We start from the raw sequence: 19,291 nt of genomic DNA on the forward strand, positions 1-19,291 counted from the left end.
AATATTATCAGCATGGTTTTTTTTATGTTTTCTAATTTGATGGTGTTTGTTTTTTGTAATCATATCATTATATGTTTCTATCTTATAGGAGTTGTCTAATGTTGTAAAGCGCTTACAAAGTCCTCATTATTATTATTATTATTATTATTATACATCTTGAAATCACTCTCGATCAAGGAACACTTGAAGTGAGAAAAACGTTTTATGCACGATGTCTAATTATTTTGGAAACGAAATCCACAAGAGATTCGATTCTTGGATTGCAGCATCGTAAATCAATGACTTTAAGAAGAAGAAGAATTTCTCACCTTCTTCCACTTTGTCTCTCATAGAACCCCAGAAACAAAAACAACTCGAACAACAGTAAGTGTAGTGCTGAGATCGTGTCTCTAAAAATGTGATTAACTTTTTTCATAAACATCTTCGTGATTTATTCTGTCATTGGAGCAAATATTGCTGTTGTTGTTGTAGAATTTAACGCCTTTTTCAGCACACGATAGGCTATACATGGCGGCCAGTATTAATGGTGGAGGAAGAACCCGGGAAAAGCCCGGAAAGAACCACCGACCCACGAAGAGCTACTGGCAAGCTTTCTCACATACCCACATTGGCTGAATCCGAGACTCGAACCCACGCAGACAGAGGTGAGATGGCAATGATCCGTAACGGAGAGCACTTTAGACCACCTTCCACTCGGGGCCCCCTGAAAATATTGCAGACTTGAGTTTGCAACAATGTGATAAATAATTGAGGTTCTTTCTACTTAGCAGTTGTCTTGCTTATCTTCATCCCTGGTCGATAGATACCGACATATGCAATGGCAATGACAAAGGCAGAACCAGGGGAATCAAAACGGCAAATCAGCCAATCAAAACCGTTGAACAATCATATTTTCGTTTCAAAACACACAAGAACAATCAAATAATGAATTCTTAGTCTTATCTGACTTTACCTAGTGACTGTTCTCTAGATGTATTTCCCTGCAACAAGTGGTGGTGTTGCTTCATGGCACAGTTACCTCAATGCATACAATTTGACCAAAATCTTATTGGGAACTGGCCTTGGTAGAAATTAAACCCAGGTCTTATTATTACCCAGAATCAAAACAATTTCGCCGTCAGTGAGCAAAGTACAAGAACACTTAAACAAAATGTATCCTGGCTATCACGAAAAAAATACACCAACGGCAGCAAATTCACCATTGCATGTGCATTACATTATAATTCCTGTAAGATTATTTTAATGCTCATCGATAGGATTTGGAATTTTAGAGGAAACTCTTCTTTCCGGCACATTAGCAAGTCACTTACAGACGTGTACTGATTGATTACCACACATCCTCTTATTATCCTAAAAGGTTGGGGTTTTATTTGCCGAAAGCTTCCGATCAAATTTTCTCCAAGTTTGTTTGCGATTCCTGTGGAAACACAACACTCACTGAGCAGGAGACAACAACAAGAGCAACAATAAAAACAACATATTTTCGATGGACTCGATTGGATATTTTTGTACTGCGGTGTCATCGATTACAACATTACGGAAAACACAAGTGTCCCATTGTTCTGAGTCTTTCCTTATAAAATGTACTCTCCAATTAGTGCCAGCGAGGAAGGAGGAAACACATATCATATTCACCAGTAATTTGTGCATTCACTTTATCTTCGTGTCAGCAAATTGTATTTTGACAGTGTGAATAATAATATAATTGGGGATCTCGGATATTATATAATATTCTCTTCTCTAAAAGAAAATGTTACTATGAAACTTCATTTATTAAAACTGTTCTTGACTGAGCTATAACTCATGTATCCTGTGCACAGAGGACATAGTTTGGGGAGTACGTTAAAATCGGACTTGCGTCTTGTTGCACCCGTATTGAAACCCAATGTCTACTAAATGCATGCTTTACAAAAGGCTGCCCTGAGGTAAGGAAAACAATCATAAAGTATATGCTCATATGCAAGCATTAGTGAAAGCTGGAAGATGTGTTTATCCAGACAGGAAAATAAATATTTGAACCATCTTTAAAATCCTCAGCTCCTCTCGAAAAAGAACACAAAAACAGAAAAGGAACCACATAGCTTACAAATGGACATCCTGGGTCACAACACAGATGTCAGACGAATGTTTTTTTTTTTGTGTAACGAGCAAGGGTACTGACTTTCAGAGTGCCTTCCACTCGTAGAGAAAATGAAGACAAAGATAAGGGAGGAGATTTCAGAAGAAGAACTCGTTCCCTCTGTAAAGAAATAATGGACTTTTTTGATGTGCTTGAAATGTCATTGGGATTCCTTTTTTATATAAATATTTGTTATTAGTAGTAGTATGAGGATGAGGAGTTGTAGGATTATTAGTAGTAGTATTATTAGCAGTAGTAGTAGCAGTAGTAATTAGTAGCAGTAGTATTAGTAGTAGCAGTAGTAGTAGTAGCAGTAGTAGCACTAGTAGTAATAGCAGTAGTAGTAGCAGTAGTATTAGTAGTAGTAGCAGTAGTAGTAGTATGATGAATATTGTAAATCACTTGCTGACGTTGCGTGTTGTGCCAGGTCTTCGACCATGCCTTAAATGTGGTATCGTAGTAAAGTAATAAGATTTGCCAACCATGCAGATCCCCATGCGAGTATTATCGTGCTTGCGAAGAGTGGAATTAATCTACGAGAAAAAATTGAAGATGTTGTTGAGGAAAAAGACAATGAAGGCAATGAATAATATCCAGGATTAAAGCGGTTGTGGTTTTTGATCCTGATAAAAGCAAAACCAATACTATAAAAAGATATCAGTTAGACAACTCTTTTTCCCCTTTATATATAGACATGCTGACTGTGAATCAGCTTAAGCAATCCGCGCTAGAGCGTGGAATAAGGATTCCAAGCGGTATGAGAAAAGCTGACAAATTTACATTATTAGGGCTCACAGATGAGCCGTATCCAACCGTGAGACAACTACCTCCGGTTACAACGGTAACTGTAAATCAACTCAAACAATCCGCACGATAACGTAGAATAAAGATACCGTGTGGTTTAGAAAAGCTGACGTACTTATGATATTGAGTCTCACGGACGAGGCGTATCAAACCATAAGACATCTTCGTGAAACAGCAGCACAGTTACATATTAAGATTCCTCCATGTCCCATGGGAACTGATATTCCAGGCATTCTGATTAAAATCAGATCTCCACTGAAGATCTAACAACGACAGCTTAGGGGTCATGTTTTGGTAGCTTTTGAATTAGCCAAAGGAAATACAGCTTTCAGACATTTTAAAGTGAATCAAATCGTTCGACACATATTGATGCGCTTTAGCTATAATTCTCAGTCATCTAAAGGCGAAGGTATAGGACTTCACTTGATTGGCTGATAAAATCAGCGATTATTGTAATAATATTTGTCACCAGAACATGACCCATAGACGGTCGCTATCAGATCTTCAAGTAGGACAGGGGAGATCTGATTTGAAACAGCTTGATATTCCATGCGTGGTCCCATACCGTCATCGTATCTCGTATACTATTGCCGAAGATGCTGTTGCATATCGCCTTTAATCGAATTCCAGATTTCAAATTACACAAACTCTCGTGACCTTCGAGATTACGGAGAAATCATCAGACACATGTACAAACCGCTGTGCACCTTCTATTAAATCTTCCTCCGTCGACAATGTCAATATTGTAGCAGGTGGATAAAATGGCCGTGCCATCCAGATTCACGCTGAACATTGTTCTCAGGGTGGAATTTACCATACCTGGGCATTTAAACACAAGGACACGGAGAACATAAGTGATGAAATCGACTAAGGTTATGCAAAGAGTCTTGAAATGTTAGAAAAATACTTCAGTGAAGTTTCAGGATGGATGGTTTACATATGCCAAGAAGTTGACATTCATATTACCAGTAAAAATCTTTCCTCGGGTTGAGTTATATTCCAACGCCAGAACAGTGATAAACATGACAAGCGGTGACATTCAAAGTTCTACCATTTCCAGGACTCGGCTGAGATTTTTATTAAATCGCTCGAAATTACAGCAACACGGATTTTACAAAAGCTCTCCCCGCCCGCAGATATCAGTTATAATTAAAAATGATATTAGCTAGTTTCCCATCATCACAGATCGCTGGATCTGTCAAGGAGATTTCAGCAAGACAGTTTCTCTGTCACATCATTGATGCATATGGAGGAGCTGCAAAGAGCGCATGAAACCTATAGCTGAAAAACGCAAGGGGTCGCAATCTCATCGAATGAATCATTAAGTGTCATTTCCAGCAAAAGGAAAAAATACATGACAAACTATGGAACCTTTGGAAATTATCCATAGAAGTACATGAGAGACTGGGACATGTTTGCCGAAGCTAAGATGCAACCGATTGACGCCTTCGATTCATCGTTGTCTCATGACGGTATTTCCGACAACAACTACGCGCACTCGAACACTGTCTGGTCCACGTTTGGTTCTCAAAATCTTGGCGACTATTACAGTTTGTATCTACACACAGAAGTGCAGATTCTCGCTAATGTATCTGAGAAGCTTTGTGATACAGCCATGCGCATGTACAAGCTCGATCGCGCGCAGGTTTGGCATGGTGCGCCTTATTATAAAAAATAAATTTCGAGTTGGAAATGTTCAACGACGTTAATTAATATTTCATTATCCACACCGTTATATCGATGCAAGTCACCGATGTGCTCGCTCGAACGACCCACGTTAAATGGATACGACTCGGCCAGTCACATATTATACATGTGCTCCACTAATCTGTATGAATCGACAACGATGCAACCGAAGGCTGAGGGAGAGTTTACTTCGATAGATCGAGCGCACGAGGATATACACAAATACGTACATGAGTACAACAGCAACAATCAACCCGGATACATCATTGAGGTTGATATGGGGTATCCAGACGATAAGCATAACACCCGCTTGTCTCCGGAAGCGCTGTCGGTTCTACCGAGTTGCTGTCCCCAAACCAGTGTGAAATCGCGAACGGTTCCAGACGCAAGTTTACAGAATGGATCAAGCTTGCACCAAATCGGCTCAAGAAACTTAATTATGTAGTCCTTGTGAGCAGTGGGTTTCGCTAGGGTGAATGGATGGCTGAATACATCCAAATGAATTTGGACCTGCGCACGGTCGCAACTGACGAGTTTGAGAAGACTTCTTTCATTCAAATTAAATGCATGAACAATGCTGTGCTCGAGAAAACCTTGGAGATATGGCGGAATAAAATCTGTGTGGATCCTGTGTACGATAGCGACCACAAAAAAATCTGCACAACAAACGCAACACGCCGTTCAGAGCCGATGTTCAAGTCATGCAATATATTTTATAGTTAATTCGTTGCTGTCCCTATTTTAAAAAAGTCGACACTAAAGATTAGTAAATATATTTACGTTGGCGTGTCAGAAGTTGACTTGTCAATGCTTCTTATGTACGAGTTTTACTACAATTCAATAAAGCCTCTGTACGGCGAGAATATCAAGATGCTGTACACGGATCGCGTTGCTGGTGTACATAACCGATGCGTACATGGGCGATGAGTCGCTGATAATTGAGTCTAAAAGATCAGCTCTGTTCATAAAGACATTCCAAGATGAATGCATGGTCAAACCGATTGTGGAATGCGTAGGTCTAGACCCAAAATGTAATCGATTATTACAGGAACTGGGCGCTCAATCTGTGGTATTACCAGTAAAAGTATCTACAAGGTAAAGTGAGTGCTTCGCGTGGTTGTACATAATAATCTCTCGCATAACTTGCGTAGAGTGGTTTTGCGAACGGCGTTAAATTGCACACACGGAAAATATTATTCGGTCAATGAAACATTGTGTAGGTATATGACGTTGCACAAAGGATAATTTGTCCCAACTGAATACAAAGCGATGGATTTTCACTGACTGAATCAGCACTTACTCGCAAAAGAGATCCCAAAATCAATCTTGGTGGTAGTTCCGTATTCGCGGAAACGACTGACAAATGCTGTACTAGGTGGCTTTGCCTCTGACTAAGAAAGTCCGCTAGGCTATGCCTCCCATGGCTGGACCGGCTCGTTGGTTATCCCGGAATGCCAGTAGTCCAGTCCGAGATAGTAAATACATCTACGCACCATACCTGGTCAGCAGCTCGACATCGGCAGCCTTCTAACTTCCCTGGTGCATACCGATGCCGAAAGCGAAAGAAATATTTTCTGAGTTAGTCTAAATCGGGTGGTTAGAATTTACTACCGAATCTCGTAAGTGGGTCTTAACCCGATAGAATACGTGATTTCATTATTCAACGCTGAAATGATAGTCCAAAGTTGTGTCACCCATTCGCAAAACCAATCACTAATCAACAATTCCTGAGCATCATAATGACAAATAATGGTCCTACAAGTATCCAGTCCATTCGCACGACAATATCCTGATCGCAATGTATACTGATATGTCCACGACTAAGCAGCACAAGTTATTTTGTTTTCAACACTACAACTGCTCCGATAAATCCTTGGCGTCAGCGGCGGATGGACTTCCTTGTATCTTCTGGGGATATCTACGACGGATAGGGCATATTATATTTTGGTTGTGCAACCGCATACCCGATCATGTGGGAGATGCAAAAGATCAGTCTGATAAACTTGGTTGAGAGTTTTCACATCAACCGCTCCACATGGAAGTTTCATTGGTGCGGATAGGTAAACCTGGACAAAGCTTGTTTGACCAAAAAGCGATCCTGTAGATAACTTTTGCCACGCTTGCTAAGTTTTCAATGGCTGCTTCACTCTTCCGGTAACGGCGGAGACTTAAATATCGTAGCCAGTCTCTCGTCCATTTTGTTGATATCAACGTGCTTTGGCTCCAATAAGTGTATTTTGACCACCACGTGCAATCTTGACCGTTATACCTCATTTGATGATCAAACTGGCAATTCTTTTTGCGAGTGTAGGATTTATTGCATTCAAGCCACAGATGACATACATGTCAGCGCGTTGACGCGCACAGATATCACTTGGTGATTTGTACACGAGGTCATTTTGGAAAAAATGCAGCATCAACACGTTTCTCCGGGAGCTGGTGGGTTTTCACGCAGTGGAAACCGTGCCCCAGTCCCAGTATTTGTATCCAGGGCTATACTTTGGCCAGGATATTTACTCCAAGGGGCATCAGGAAGCTTTGGTAATGCAGCAGTGATATCATCGACGACCATTTGCATCAGGAAGCTTTGGTAATGCAGCGGTGATATCATCGACGACCATTTGTAGACGCTGAATATGAACTACTTTTCCTGGTGGACTTGGAAGGGTTCTTTGCCTTATATCAGATGCAAGTTCCAGCCATTCTTGCTCGACCATTACATGTTACAACCCAAACTGGTTTTGTGTTACGTGCTTTAATGCAGAAATTCACACAATATGAAACCATAAATGAGTTATACAACAACTGACATTCAATATGGCATCACAAAAGAGAAAAGATTTCACCGTCACTGACTTCTCCGTCCGTGCAAAGCCCCGACTACCCAAGGATAGAGACATGTTTTAAAACTTGGCTCGTGCGCAAACCATTGGCGCGTAAATCATTGGTCCGAAAGAAAACCAATTGCTGTTAATTTGAGCATGAGATGGCTTCTGTGGGATATGTTTTACACTATTGCATGAGCAACAGACCGTGGAAATACCGTCATCCCTGCGACTATATAAGAGTTATAATTTCCAAATGCCAATTGCAACAATGTATTTTATTAGTGTCGTGCGCAATTTAATGGAAGCTCGTTATCGTTTTCGTGTGCATCCCTCTAAGTCAATTATTCAGGTGTTTCAGGTTTGTCTGCAACGTTATCTTTGGGAAAAACTCTAAGTCACGTTAACTCGTAAAGGCATCGCCACCGATGAAATTTTGACGTGCTGATTATGTCGCTGATGGCAAAGTTGAGTTGTCAAGACGAACATTATGGATGCCTGTGCTAATTTCGTCGTTGACCGCAAAATCAAGTTTGTTGTCTTTTTATGCTGTCTGGAGACACGTCAACGCTATGATTTCTAGCGCTCGCCTCAGACCCTTACTCAAACAATGTGCAGGGACCATTAATAATTACCCAACATGGTCTCAGATCACGAAAACACATGTTTGTGGCATTTCAAAATGTAAATGGATTACCAAGAGAGTATGATGATATTTTAAAAATTAGGATTTTCTGACATTTCTCTGCAGTGAAACTGTCGTCAGAAACCATCTGAAGAAACTTGCTTGACTTAGAAACCAATAAAATCATTTGTGCATATCACAAGCTTTGGTTGTACATACACCGGCATCAAAGCATTGATGCGGTTCTGAAGATTACTACGTATTACTATGCTACGTTCTACACGATTTATTAAGTTTCACTGGAACATCTCTAGTTGTTCAAACAGTCCGTGGTCGGCAATTACTTTCATGCACATGTTGATTTCAAGGGAGCTAATTACAAATGCATTTTTGTGATCCTCTCCGCAAGACTCGGTTGTTGGAAAGAACTGCTTTCCAAATGAGGGTCATTAACGCGCCTGTGGAAACTCATGTTGTAATGGAACATCATACTTAAACTAAACATATCACGAATTTAATGTTGGTTTAAGTCTAAACTTGCTTGTGAAAATAGAACGTGCAATACGAAATGATTACGAGGTCACTTTGAAACTTTATCCAGCAAAGTTAACCGTCAGCAACTGATGGACTATTTCCATTTCTCGCGGAGAGTTCAGAGTTGTTGGCGGCTGCAGCTCTCGCGGATGGAAAAGAGTCGTCGGAACATCAGGGATGGCTCTGAAAAAGGTGATTGTGTGCCGAATAGTGGATCGTAGATGAATATAAAAAATAAGCGATTGACTACCAGGGACGACTTGTAAAATATCCTTGGTCAATGTTTGTTTTACTACCCGGGACGAATAGTAATGACCTCGCCGTTGATCTATCTTGACTTACTCGCGATGACAAAGTCAAGCATTTCCGATGCGTCTTTATGAGGGATGAACTCTGAGCCAAAAACTATCATGCGATGAGTCCCCACAAGTGGGAAACCGAAGTCGTTAACCTGGATTCGATAACAGGACCTGGGATTTATTGGGCTGCATATGTGGTAACTCCTCAAAATCTTCTCATACTGGCTTGCACCGCCACGTGACGTTTTTGTTTATTTGACCTCGGAATTCAACACTAAAACATAGTTTTTGGAACACTGCCGTTGCAAACTGAGATGGAAGGCCTAACATGTGGATATATTGTCATTGAGGCACTGCAGGCACTTGCAGGAATCAAAGTTTCCTCAATGTCCACTCCGGAAGCGCTTGTTAGGCTTTTGCAGTATCGAATGAAAAGTACTTTTAACATTACATGACATGTTTGTTAACATTCACGGACGCTTTAACGCAATGACCCTACTCGGCGCTTATGTGGATCTAACCAGGTTTACTATCAAAGCCGATTTGACTGAGTTTACCAGCTGTATTGTTGTTGATGTCAACCGGGGAGAGCATGTGTGTTTTGAAGATCAAACTAGTAAATGCAAAACGGCTTACATGGGCATAACAAATGTTGTTTTAAAGCTGCAAGATACTGTCTCAAAAAATGAACTGGCGGAAATCATTGAGATCGATGGAATCAGAAATGCCGGTCTGTCGGTTGCTTTTACCAAAGATTGCACGAACCCATCGACGATGCTGATGCTGCGATGAAAGAATACGTGAATATAAATTTTCAGCTTGCGATTATTTTATATTAACGTCGAAGCTGATAACAACAGATGCCCCCCCCCCGAAAAAAAAAATTACCACATTTTCTGAGGCTATATGTTGGAATATACAAAAAGGATAGATGTAGTAACCTCTGGAGTATTTGCTGCAAAACGTGTAAATATTAATGGGTTTCATCCCCGGGGCATCTTTATACTTCTTTCTGGTAGATCCAAATGAATTTTCTTTTTTATGTATGCCTCCACTACCACATAGGGGTTTCTTAGTATTCGATTAGTAGAACAAGTCAATCATTGGAAGGAAGATCCAGATGCTGATGCAAAAATATTAACATCTTAGGAGTATTTATTAAGGTCAGATCTTTAATGACAAGCCATTAAAATAGTTTTGGTTACAAATCGTTCAAGATCAACAAGTTTGAAAGAATAGAGATGCATATGAAAAATGTTTGAACGAAGCAATATTAACCGGTTTTTGGTATTTATGTTTGAAGATTGCTAACAGTGCACATTGTGGACGAAACGCTTGCAAAATTTGTATCGGGCGATGAAGGAAGTGCTGAAGACAATGTTTTGGATCCGCTGAGAAAATTTGCCTACGTCGAAGATGAATCTGCACCGCTTTTCGATGAATATCGGCGCCAGTGTGACGTTAAAAGATCATTTTATACAGTTAAACATAAATTAGATGAGAGTCAGACAGAAAATGATAGTTTGAATCATGATGTATCAGGATCAACTCGAGGCCAGCTTGGAATCATCGCACATGAATGCAAAACAAACCCGGTCGCTGACCAATTCTGGTGTGAAAACACCTATTGATTGTATATACAACGATGAAGTGAAATTCACTGACAAATCCACCTCGGTTACATTTTCCAACAATTATGTTGAACAAACATTAACTCAGCCGAAAAGAGAAAGATCTCGGGCATTTTTTAACAACTTGTCCGTGTAACGGTTCTTGGACAATGATTACTAAAATCGTTTTATACATCATTCAAAAGCGTAATTAGTATAGTTTTATTGTACGTTGGGCCAGAACGCATAATCACCAGACCACCAGAAACTTAAATATTCCTCCGTTAAAAAAATGTATACGATTGCATGACAGTTAAACCATTGAAAAGAGTAACTGGTTAGAAGTGCGTGTGCTTCTCGCACCTGGACGTGATGAGTCTGAAGAGTCCAAGAAATTATAATATGCGATCACATTATTAATAGAATGACTATGACAGACCCCCAAAGTTACCGACGCAAAAGATTAATCGAAGCGTAACAGCTGCTGAGTGATGAAATCACCAAGAAAACTGTTTTACTCGCGAAATACACACGTGTATGTGTAGTCGTAGATGCCGCGACCACAGTTGGCCTTGGTGTTGCTACAATTGTGACTACATCAACCACAACCAATACACCAGTCCGATTTGTTATTGAGGCAATATGCACTAAGGTCACAATCATTACTTTCTGGTCAGTACCCGCGAATGTTGTCCCTGACTATTTTAGAGCATTTCGTTTCTTCTCTCATTTTGGTGGTGATGTACGAGTTAGATATAGGCAATCTTGGTATTGATTTAAAGGAAATTGTGTGGTTGTATGTGTGTATTGTGGTGTCAGTGGATAATGAAGCATTGTTGCTGGTCCGAAAGTGAACTCTTTGATCCACTGCATATTGCAGTTTACAGCCCAGCCTCTCAAAAAATCACGGCTAACCTAAGGCAATTCCTTCACCATGAGTTTATCAGTTTATCTGAACCTATGTTAGATTAACATATAATTTAGTAGGATTTGAACACTCTGGAATGTTCGGTGGCAAACAAATATAAGGACTATAGAGGAACAAATTATTGTGATCTGAGTCTATATCAGTAGCATCCGGTTTTGTGTTTGGAGCTGGAAAAAGAATTTCGCTACGCTTACAGAACCGAATAGGTGTCTGTTCAAAACTTCACGTGGCGGCACAAATCAGTCTAAACTCAAACAGTAATCTATATTCTGGGGCCATCGAATATAAAACAATTATAGTATTTGCTTACCTCCCCCCCCCCCCCAGCCGTTTTCTGTACTGCGCTAATATTTTAAAAGAGAAAAGCATAAATGTTATAAAAATGCACAAAAAAGAAAACATTTCATTCATCAGTCTATAATTTCTGACCTGATAGTAACCCTATGGGTTAAAAAACATTGTCAACTTGTTCACGTTTGAGACCAAAGGAAAGCCGTAGGTGTATACAACCACTCGGAGGGCTCACTGTCCTTTTCCGATTTCCAGAGCAGCCCATATTCAGTAAAGACTGTGTAGTCCGCAGGCAATATTTGCAATTTCTAAATTTTACATTTCTGTTTAAAATGATTGAGCAAATGAACTGGTGTAACTCATGTATAATTTGTTCAAAGGGATGTAACCAACAAAGTTCATTAAAGACATCGAACTACATTACATCTTTTGACTGAAAAAATAGGCTCGTCCATTGTTTCCGTCTTATTAAAGAAACTCCCGTTTAGTTTGAAACGTCAAAAAATTGAGGGATCCCTGGCGATAATGATGATACAATTTTAAATTGATGAATTAAATGACTCAAATTTGGTGCCTTTTTTATATCACTAATGATTTTCGTTTTTAAAATCGATAGTGGAGGGTAAGCAAATATTACTATGGCGGAGTTGGAGGTTGTGTTGGCTGAGATTGGTAACTACCAACGTCTTCGCACACAGATACGGCACCGGGGCTCTAGCGATCCCAAGCAGGCAACTAATTTACATTCAGTAAATATTTGTCTGTGTATATCGATCAGCCTGACAGCTCACATCAATGTATTGACCTATTAGAGTGTTCTCGTGAAAATTTCACTAGGAGGCTAACGCGAGTTTTAACCAAGGCCGACAAGGGGGGGGGGGAGACGATATATCCCCGGCACCCCGGGCCATTAAGGGGGACTTGGCCAAACAACACTTTTAATTTTATAAAAGATTTTTTTTATTTGAACAAGAACTAGGAGAGACCCGGGTGTTTCTTTCCCCATGACCTGTGATCGCCCTCTACGGCCCTGGTTATAATAACAGACGCTTGTGTAAGCGTCCTCATTGGGTTAAAAGTTAATAGGTATATCGAAAGGATTTATGGATCGGAAACCGGAATGGGCCGGCTAATTTCAAACCGCTCTTATGACACTGCTTAATGTTAGATCGGTATTGGCAAAAAAAAATTTTTATAGTAATTTTCAGCACGGTCTAAGAATATAAACAGGTTGCCTTTGTATTCCATTATAGCGTTAAGAATACGGCCAACTTTCTTTCTCGCTTTTACGCCATCTACTCCCACCATCTCACATCTGCATATAAGCTTCAAGTGTTACATAATCCATTGTCAGCCTATATGAATCGACATTTCAAGGTAATTCAAGTCCAAGTACGTAATCTTTATTTAAATATGGTGCATATGCTTAAAACATACAAAATAAAAGTTCTATTTAGCTTTTACTAGTGGCTATTTAAATTTAAACAACATTTTGACATCTTTGTACAAAAGAACAGACTCTAAACATGCATACAGTCATACTAGAATACATACTGGTACATGACCTTGAAACATACAAGCATGGATCTTTATTGGTTGTGTTGTTGTGGGCTTAATATCATTTTTCAGAATTATAGGCCATACGTGGCGGAAATTATAAATGGTGGAGGAAGAACCAGGGAAAAGCCCGATAAGAACCAAAGACTCACGGGACGCTACTGGCAATTTTATTTCCAGCCAACGCGGACAAAGGTGTGATGACAATTGACTGGTAACGACGACCGCTTTAGACCACTTGGCCTCAAAGGACCCCCGATAAATCTTTGAATAAGCACATACATACATACATACGTACATACGCGAGGAAGAGAAAATCACTAAAAGAAATAACTCTACAAATAATATATTTTTTAAAAGGAAATTAAAAATCGTATTATGTTCGATACTAAATAAACAATATACTAAGACTAATACAATTATCTCTCTCTCTCTCTCTCTCTCTCATCAGATGCCAATTTTTCATCTGAAATGCAGCGTGATTCAATTGAATTATTTAAATATATCATTTATATTCTTTTTAACAGATTATGAGTTTTTGTTAAAGATCGCAATATTAACAAATGGAAGAAAAGAAAGAAAAGAAAACGTTTAAATGATTTGCGGAGCACTTCGAGTTTATCGGTTTACGCTGTTCGTTTTACTGCGATGCCGTACACCTGTGATAATTCACAGAAGTAGTATAAGGTTAAAATTTTCTACTGACGATGCTAATAACAATTAATGACTGTTTATTGACTTCGCAAATGATGAAGTTTCTACAAATATTGATTATAAATTTTGAAAAAGATTGGCAGCAGTTTCACAAATTTTCAGCTTATATTGACTCTCACTGTAAAAAGAGATTGCCCACCGACAGATCATAAATGAAATTTAAACAGTAGTTATCTTTAAATATATATTGCTGGAATTCACCGCTTACACACTGCAAACAATTGCATCATAATTCTAGACTGTGCTCAAGATGTTCTCAGACCTCCACACCACATATTTAAAATAAAAAATATAAACTGCGCCAGACATGTTCTTTAAAATACAGATGGAAAAAATCTTGTCAGTCAAAAATGTTAAAACGTTTTCGGTTATTCTAGCTGAACTTAGAGAATCCTACTGCTACGACAACCCTGAACAACTCAACAAATATAAGTTTTCATTGAATCTTTGAAATTTATAAGTTTCAGCAAGAACATACCAGATGACTCAATGAAATCTGAATCAAGTGATGAATGATAAAGGATGCTGATTATATTCTTTCTTTGTGACATTTAATTTTCAAAATGTCTACTATTTTCACAACATCGCAGGAGCATTCTTCCTTTGTTAATGAAGGTAGTGTGATAGTATGGTGTTTAAACACTTATTGTTGTTTTGACCTTTTCAGTTCTTTGCACTGGTTTTCATGCGTAAGGGATATAAGGCTTTAGTTTAATTGCCATGGCGACAATGAAAAATAACAACATTTAATCTAAATAATTAGCCTTTAATTCAATAGTCATAACGACACTGAAAATACAAATCATTATATATATGTATTTAGGTTTTAGTTTAAAAGTCATGACGACAATGAAGACAGCAACATGAAATCTGTCTGTTTTAGCCTTAGGTTAACAGCCATAGCGACAATGAAAATAGCAACACGAACACTGTGTATTTAGACTTTAGTCTAGCAGGCCTAACGACAAAAGAAAAATAGCATCATGAAATCTATATATTTAGGCTTTTGTTGAACAGCTGTAACGACAATGAAAAACAGAAATATATGTACTTATGTAACAAAAAAAAAGAAAGTAATTTCTTGGTGTTTTCCTAAAGTACTTTTTTTTCACTCTACAAGTTTATATAGGTCTTCCTCAACTTCCTCATTGTAAAACTTCGTGTTGCTGTTCTTCGCTTCGAGTTACTAAAAGTAAAAATTCTTAATTGCTTACGATGTTTGCTATTTACATGATAGTAGTAGTAGTAGTAGTAGTAGTAGTAAAATTAGTAGCTTATTAAAATATAGAAAAATTTACTGAAAATAACTTTGTTGTTATTGTTGATGTTACTGTTATCACCCATTGCCATTTGTTTCTTGCCGACAGGTATGGATAAGATTTATCTTTACCCAAACTACCTTTTACACCGACCGGCGTCACGACTGACTGCCGTCCCCTTGTCAATTTCCATTCCACGTGATAATTTTGACAGAGCGCGAAACATCGTACAAAAGTTAAAAATGAGTCTGCTGTTTGGAGTGTCTCTCATTTCAGTGTCACTTACACTACTAGCGGTATTTTACAGTGTATTCAGGAGGCTTATTAGGTATGCTTATAAAAGATTCATATTCGTAGGTGTTGCAAATTTTGAAGACGAGGAAAGACCTATTCGTTGGGTGATGGCACAGGGGCTCGTTACAAAGAAAATCAAGGGATGGGGGTTCTGACCTGTAATAACCCCCATCACTTGATTTTCTTTGTAACGAGCCCCTGTGGGTGATGGGTGTTAATTTAATTTATCCTGGGATTTGAGCATGGTGTTAATTTTTTTTCAATTTAATTATTATTGTTCACTTCACAGGGGGCTCGTATCGTTGCATATCTATTAACTATAATACACACAAACACAGTGACACACACACACACACACACACACACATATATATATATATATATTAATTAGTACATGTATTAGCTACGATGTCGTAGCCTCACCTTGATCTTGTTGTGATTGAGGCTACGAACTGATCCCATATCATGTAATGGAGCAAAAAATATCATCACTAAAGTCAGAAAAACAAACAGTGTAGAAATCAACTACATAAGTATAATCATGTTGTGAAAGAAATTTGGCTTATTTTGAATTTATTAAGCCCTTACACGATAAAATAAATTGGCATGGTTACTCTAACCTTATACTGTCCACCATGACAGATAACACGAGACTCTCGCCGTGACCCCTTTTCTACGTAAGGCTTGCCAGACCATATTTTGGATATTCTATGCTATATTATTATCAATCAAGTGCGAATAATCGCTTCTTGGTGAATTTCAAAGTTGCCGATAAACTGTATTTAGATTTAATGCAAAGAATTTCTGACCCAAACGGCGCCAAATTTTTTCTACGATTTGTTTACGTTTCCAAATAAGGCATCAATGTCCTTATATGGCACACAAACAAATGAGGCTGAGAATGGAAGTAATCATTATTTGAAATAATATGGTGGACGATCTAAACGAAAATATCGGCTAAAAGGGGTAAACAAGATTTTACAACTATTTCTACAATGATTTTCGATACTTCCAGTATTAAATAAGAGGACTACACAATTTATTGGATTATAATCAAGGAATATATTTAAAGTGTTATTATTAGGCTAAAAGAGCGCCGGGTGTGAATCACACCCAGCCTGCTCCATTAACACTTATATGCTCATGTTAGTACCCTGTCCACGAGGTACGAGTAGGGGTACTAATATTAGTACTATACATGTATGACAGGTAAAATGTAACGGGTGTTACAAAACAAACAAATATACACAGATCCACTGAATTCCACACCAATTCGCATTGTCACTACTGTCTCATCTATAAATTACAATGCTCCCCTAGTCCTACATGTAAGACATGGCACAGTTTGATTTTGTTCAGGTGCTATGTCTTGCTATCCAAATAACGGCCTTGTATAGTGTGTTCCGATGTTGTTGACATCGAATGAGTATTCCAAGTTTAGGAACATCTCACACACTTGGCAGCCTGAATCGACATTTTTCCACTAATTTATGTGTAATTAATATACTTACTGTGCTGCCTTTATCCTGGTAGAATGAAAATATGACACTAGCAAATGGATGCATTTTCACATTCTGTTGACATACATTTGAATTTGTTGCAATGCGACAGTAGTCAAGGCATGCCGAAGTAGGTTCATGTTGGGGATCTGTTTCTTGAACAAAATGAACCGTTGCTTACAGTTCCAATAGGCATAGTATATTTTTTATGCGTTTCGTTAAAAAATTAATATTTCAACTTTATCCGATTTCGGCATTGTCGGTTTTCATCGCTTTCCAGCCAACTGAAATGTAGGCCAAAGAAACTTTTGTGAGAATTTGAATTTATTCGAGAAAAGGCATTATTATAAGTAAAGTCTGACTAAAACAACTTTAATTTGTAGAAAAGTGTCGTTATTTTAGTTGTCAGTTGTGTGAAATATTCCTGAAAATGTGACTTTCGTAATGATGTTAGTCGACATCAAAACACACTACACCGAGCCGTTAGTTAGGCTGTAAGAGAACCTGATGCCCAAACCATAAATATCAGCGTCAGGTCTTACAGGTAGGACTAAATGCTCCCCTCCCCCGATTTTTTTCTTTAAAACTTCACATTCTTGTGTCGGGTTGATCAATAATAAATACAAATGCTATTTACTTGTATTATATCTTTCGACTTTTATCTCCACTTGGTTAATAAATAAATGACAAATCACTTCACCGCTCTATCGCCCGGCCAAATACCACACAATGGAGTGATTTCCCCTAACAGGATTCTATATAAATGACCTTTAAAATATATAAATGACCAAGAACAAATGTTGCAAATAATTTATTGTCATACAGAAGTAGTTAATAAATTCTTAAGAAACCCAAAGGTTCCAAATATCATTGCCTCATAAAAATGGCTTATCAAATCTAAAGATGTAAAAGAACTAAAATGTTTCTAATATATGATTACCTCATAGAAGTGATTAAAACATCTAACAATGTACATAGTTTTAGGACTAAGACTACTACCTGCACAAAGTTGTCCTTAATGGCAACTTAAGCATGAGATGACATGGCATTTCAGTGTTCAAAAATGCCATTAAGCGAGTTCTCACTTAACATCCCCTCTATGATATAAGTGACGAGCATAACAAAAATTTTAAATGGAGGAAGGAAGCTCTAAAATTACTAATCGGACCAAGACAGCATGTATAAAAGACATGAACTTTTGTCATGATGCAAATATATACCAAGTTTCATTAACCCTTAAAGTGCGACATTAGTTGCGCTGTTGGTCGAGGTATCGTAGTGCTTGTCGCGACTTAAGTCATTTTCCAGGTAGGCAACAATGTACACATTCATTACATAGCTGCCAAGTGACCTGTTTTTTTCTTCGTATTTGTCCTATATTTTGGACCTGAATATAGGCGTATGTTTTTTGGGGTAAAAAATACATTTTTTTATTTTAAAAAAATTATATAAAAAATTTCCTTGCAATTTTCAGTTTAGAACGGGCACTTGGTTCCATTCTGATAGAAATGTATCGCATCTATATAAGAATACAGTTCTGCAATATGATTGGTTCATTCGAAATCAAGGCTACAGTGCCTGTCTTTATCTGCCATATTGGATTTTGCATACAGTTACCGCTGTCACTGTATCTCATTTTCGTAATATTCAACTTCTAATCATGTTGAATAGGTAAGCAGAATATTCAGAATTTTCTCCAGGAAAGACAAGAAAACAGAACTAGTACAATTGTACCGTTTTGTTTAGATTTTTGAAACCAACTAGTAAAGGAGAAAACTCTACGTTTTGCAAATTGTGTAATGTGATTTTGCTATTGGGCATGAAAACACCCATGAAATAAAGAGCACGAAAAAGCTAATAAACATCAGCTTGCTGCTTCGTCATGCATATATCAGCTTGAACTTATGACCTATATAATACCAGAGAGAACCTTGATGTAATTCAATCGAAATTTGGTTTGTTACGTTCTTTTGGAAATTAACCTTCCTCTTTCAGTTACTAGTGCTGCTGGCGATTTATTTTGCACATTTTCCAGACAGTAAAATCGCAGAGGATTACTCGTATGCTAGAACGAAAACAGTTCAGTAAGAGAATAACACAGAATTGAGATCATCAATGAAAGTTGCTACATTCAAATCAATAATGATTGGGGGAAAAATAAGGTGTGGAAAAGGCTACTAAAAACAGCCTCTGTCTGAGTGTGTTGCACCTTCTGAATAGGCATCCAAATACATGATACAACACATG

At 38.2% G+C, this 19,291-nt stretch overlaps 1 protein-coding gene across 1 annotated transcript in view; it reads left to right on the forward strand.

Moving 5' to 3' along the window:
- Window positions 1-15,438: 15,438 nt before the first annotated feature.
- Window positions 15,439-19,291, forward strand: part of LOC149772751 (uncharacterized) — a 35,911-nt gene continuing 32,058 nt past the window's right edge. Inside the window, exon 1 of the mRNA XM_089947308.1 lies at window positions 15,439-15,579. Coding sequence (XP_089803434.1) covers window positions 15,494-15,579 — 86 coding nt within the window. The 5' untranslated portion in view covers window positions 15,439-15,493. The remainder of the gene's footprint in view (window positions 15,580-19,291) is intronic.

The sequence above is a fragment of the Sinohyriopsis cumingii genome, unplaced genomic scaffold, assembly GCF_028554795.1.
Source record: "Sinohyriopsis cumingii isolate HCF-2022 unplaced genomic scaffold, ASM2855479v2 utg001176l, whole genome shotgun sequence".
Lineage (NCBI taxonomy): Eukaryota > Metazoa > Mollusca > Bivalvia > Unionida > Unionidae > Sinohyriopsis > Sinohyriopsis cumingii.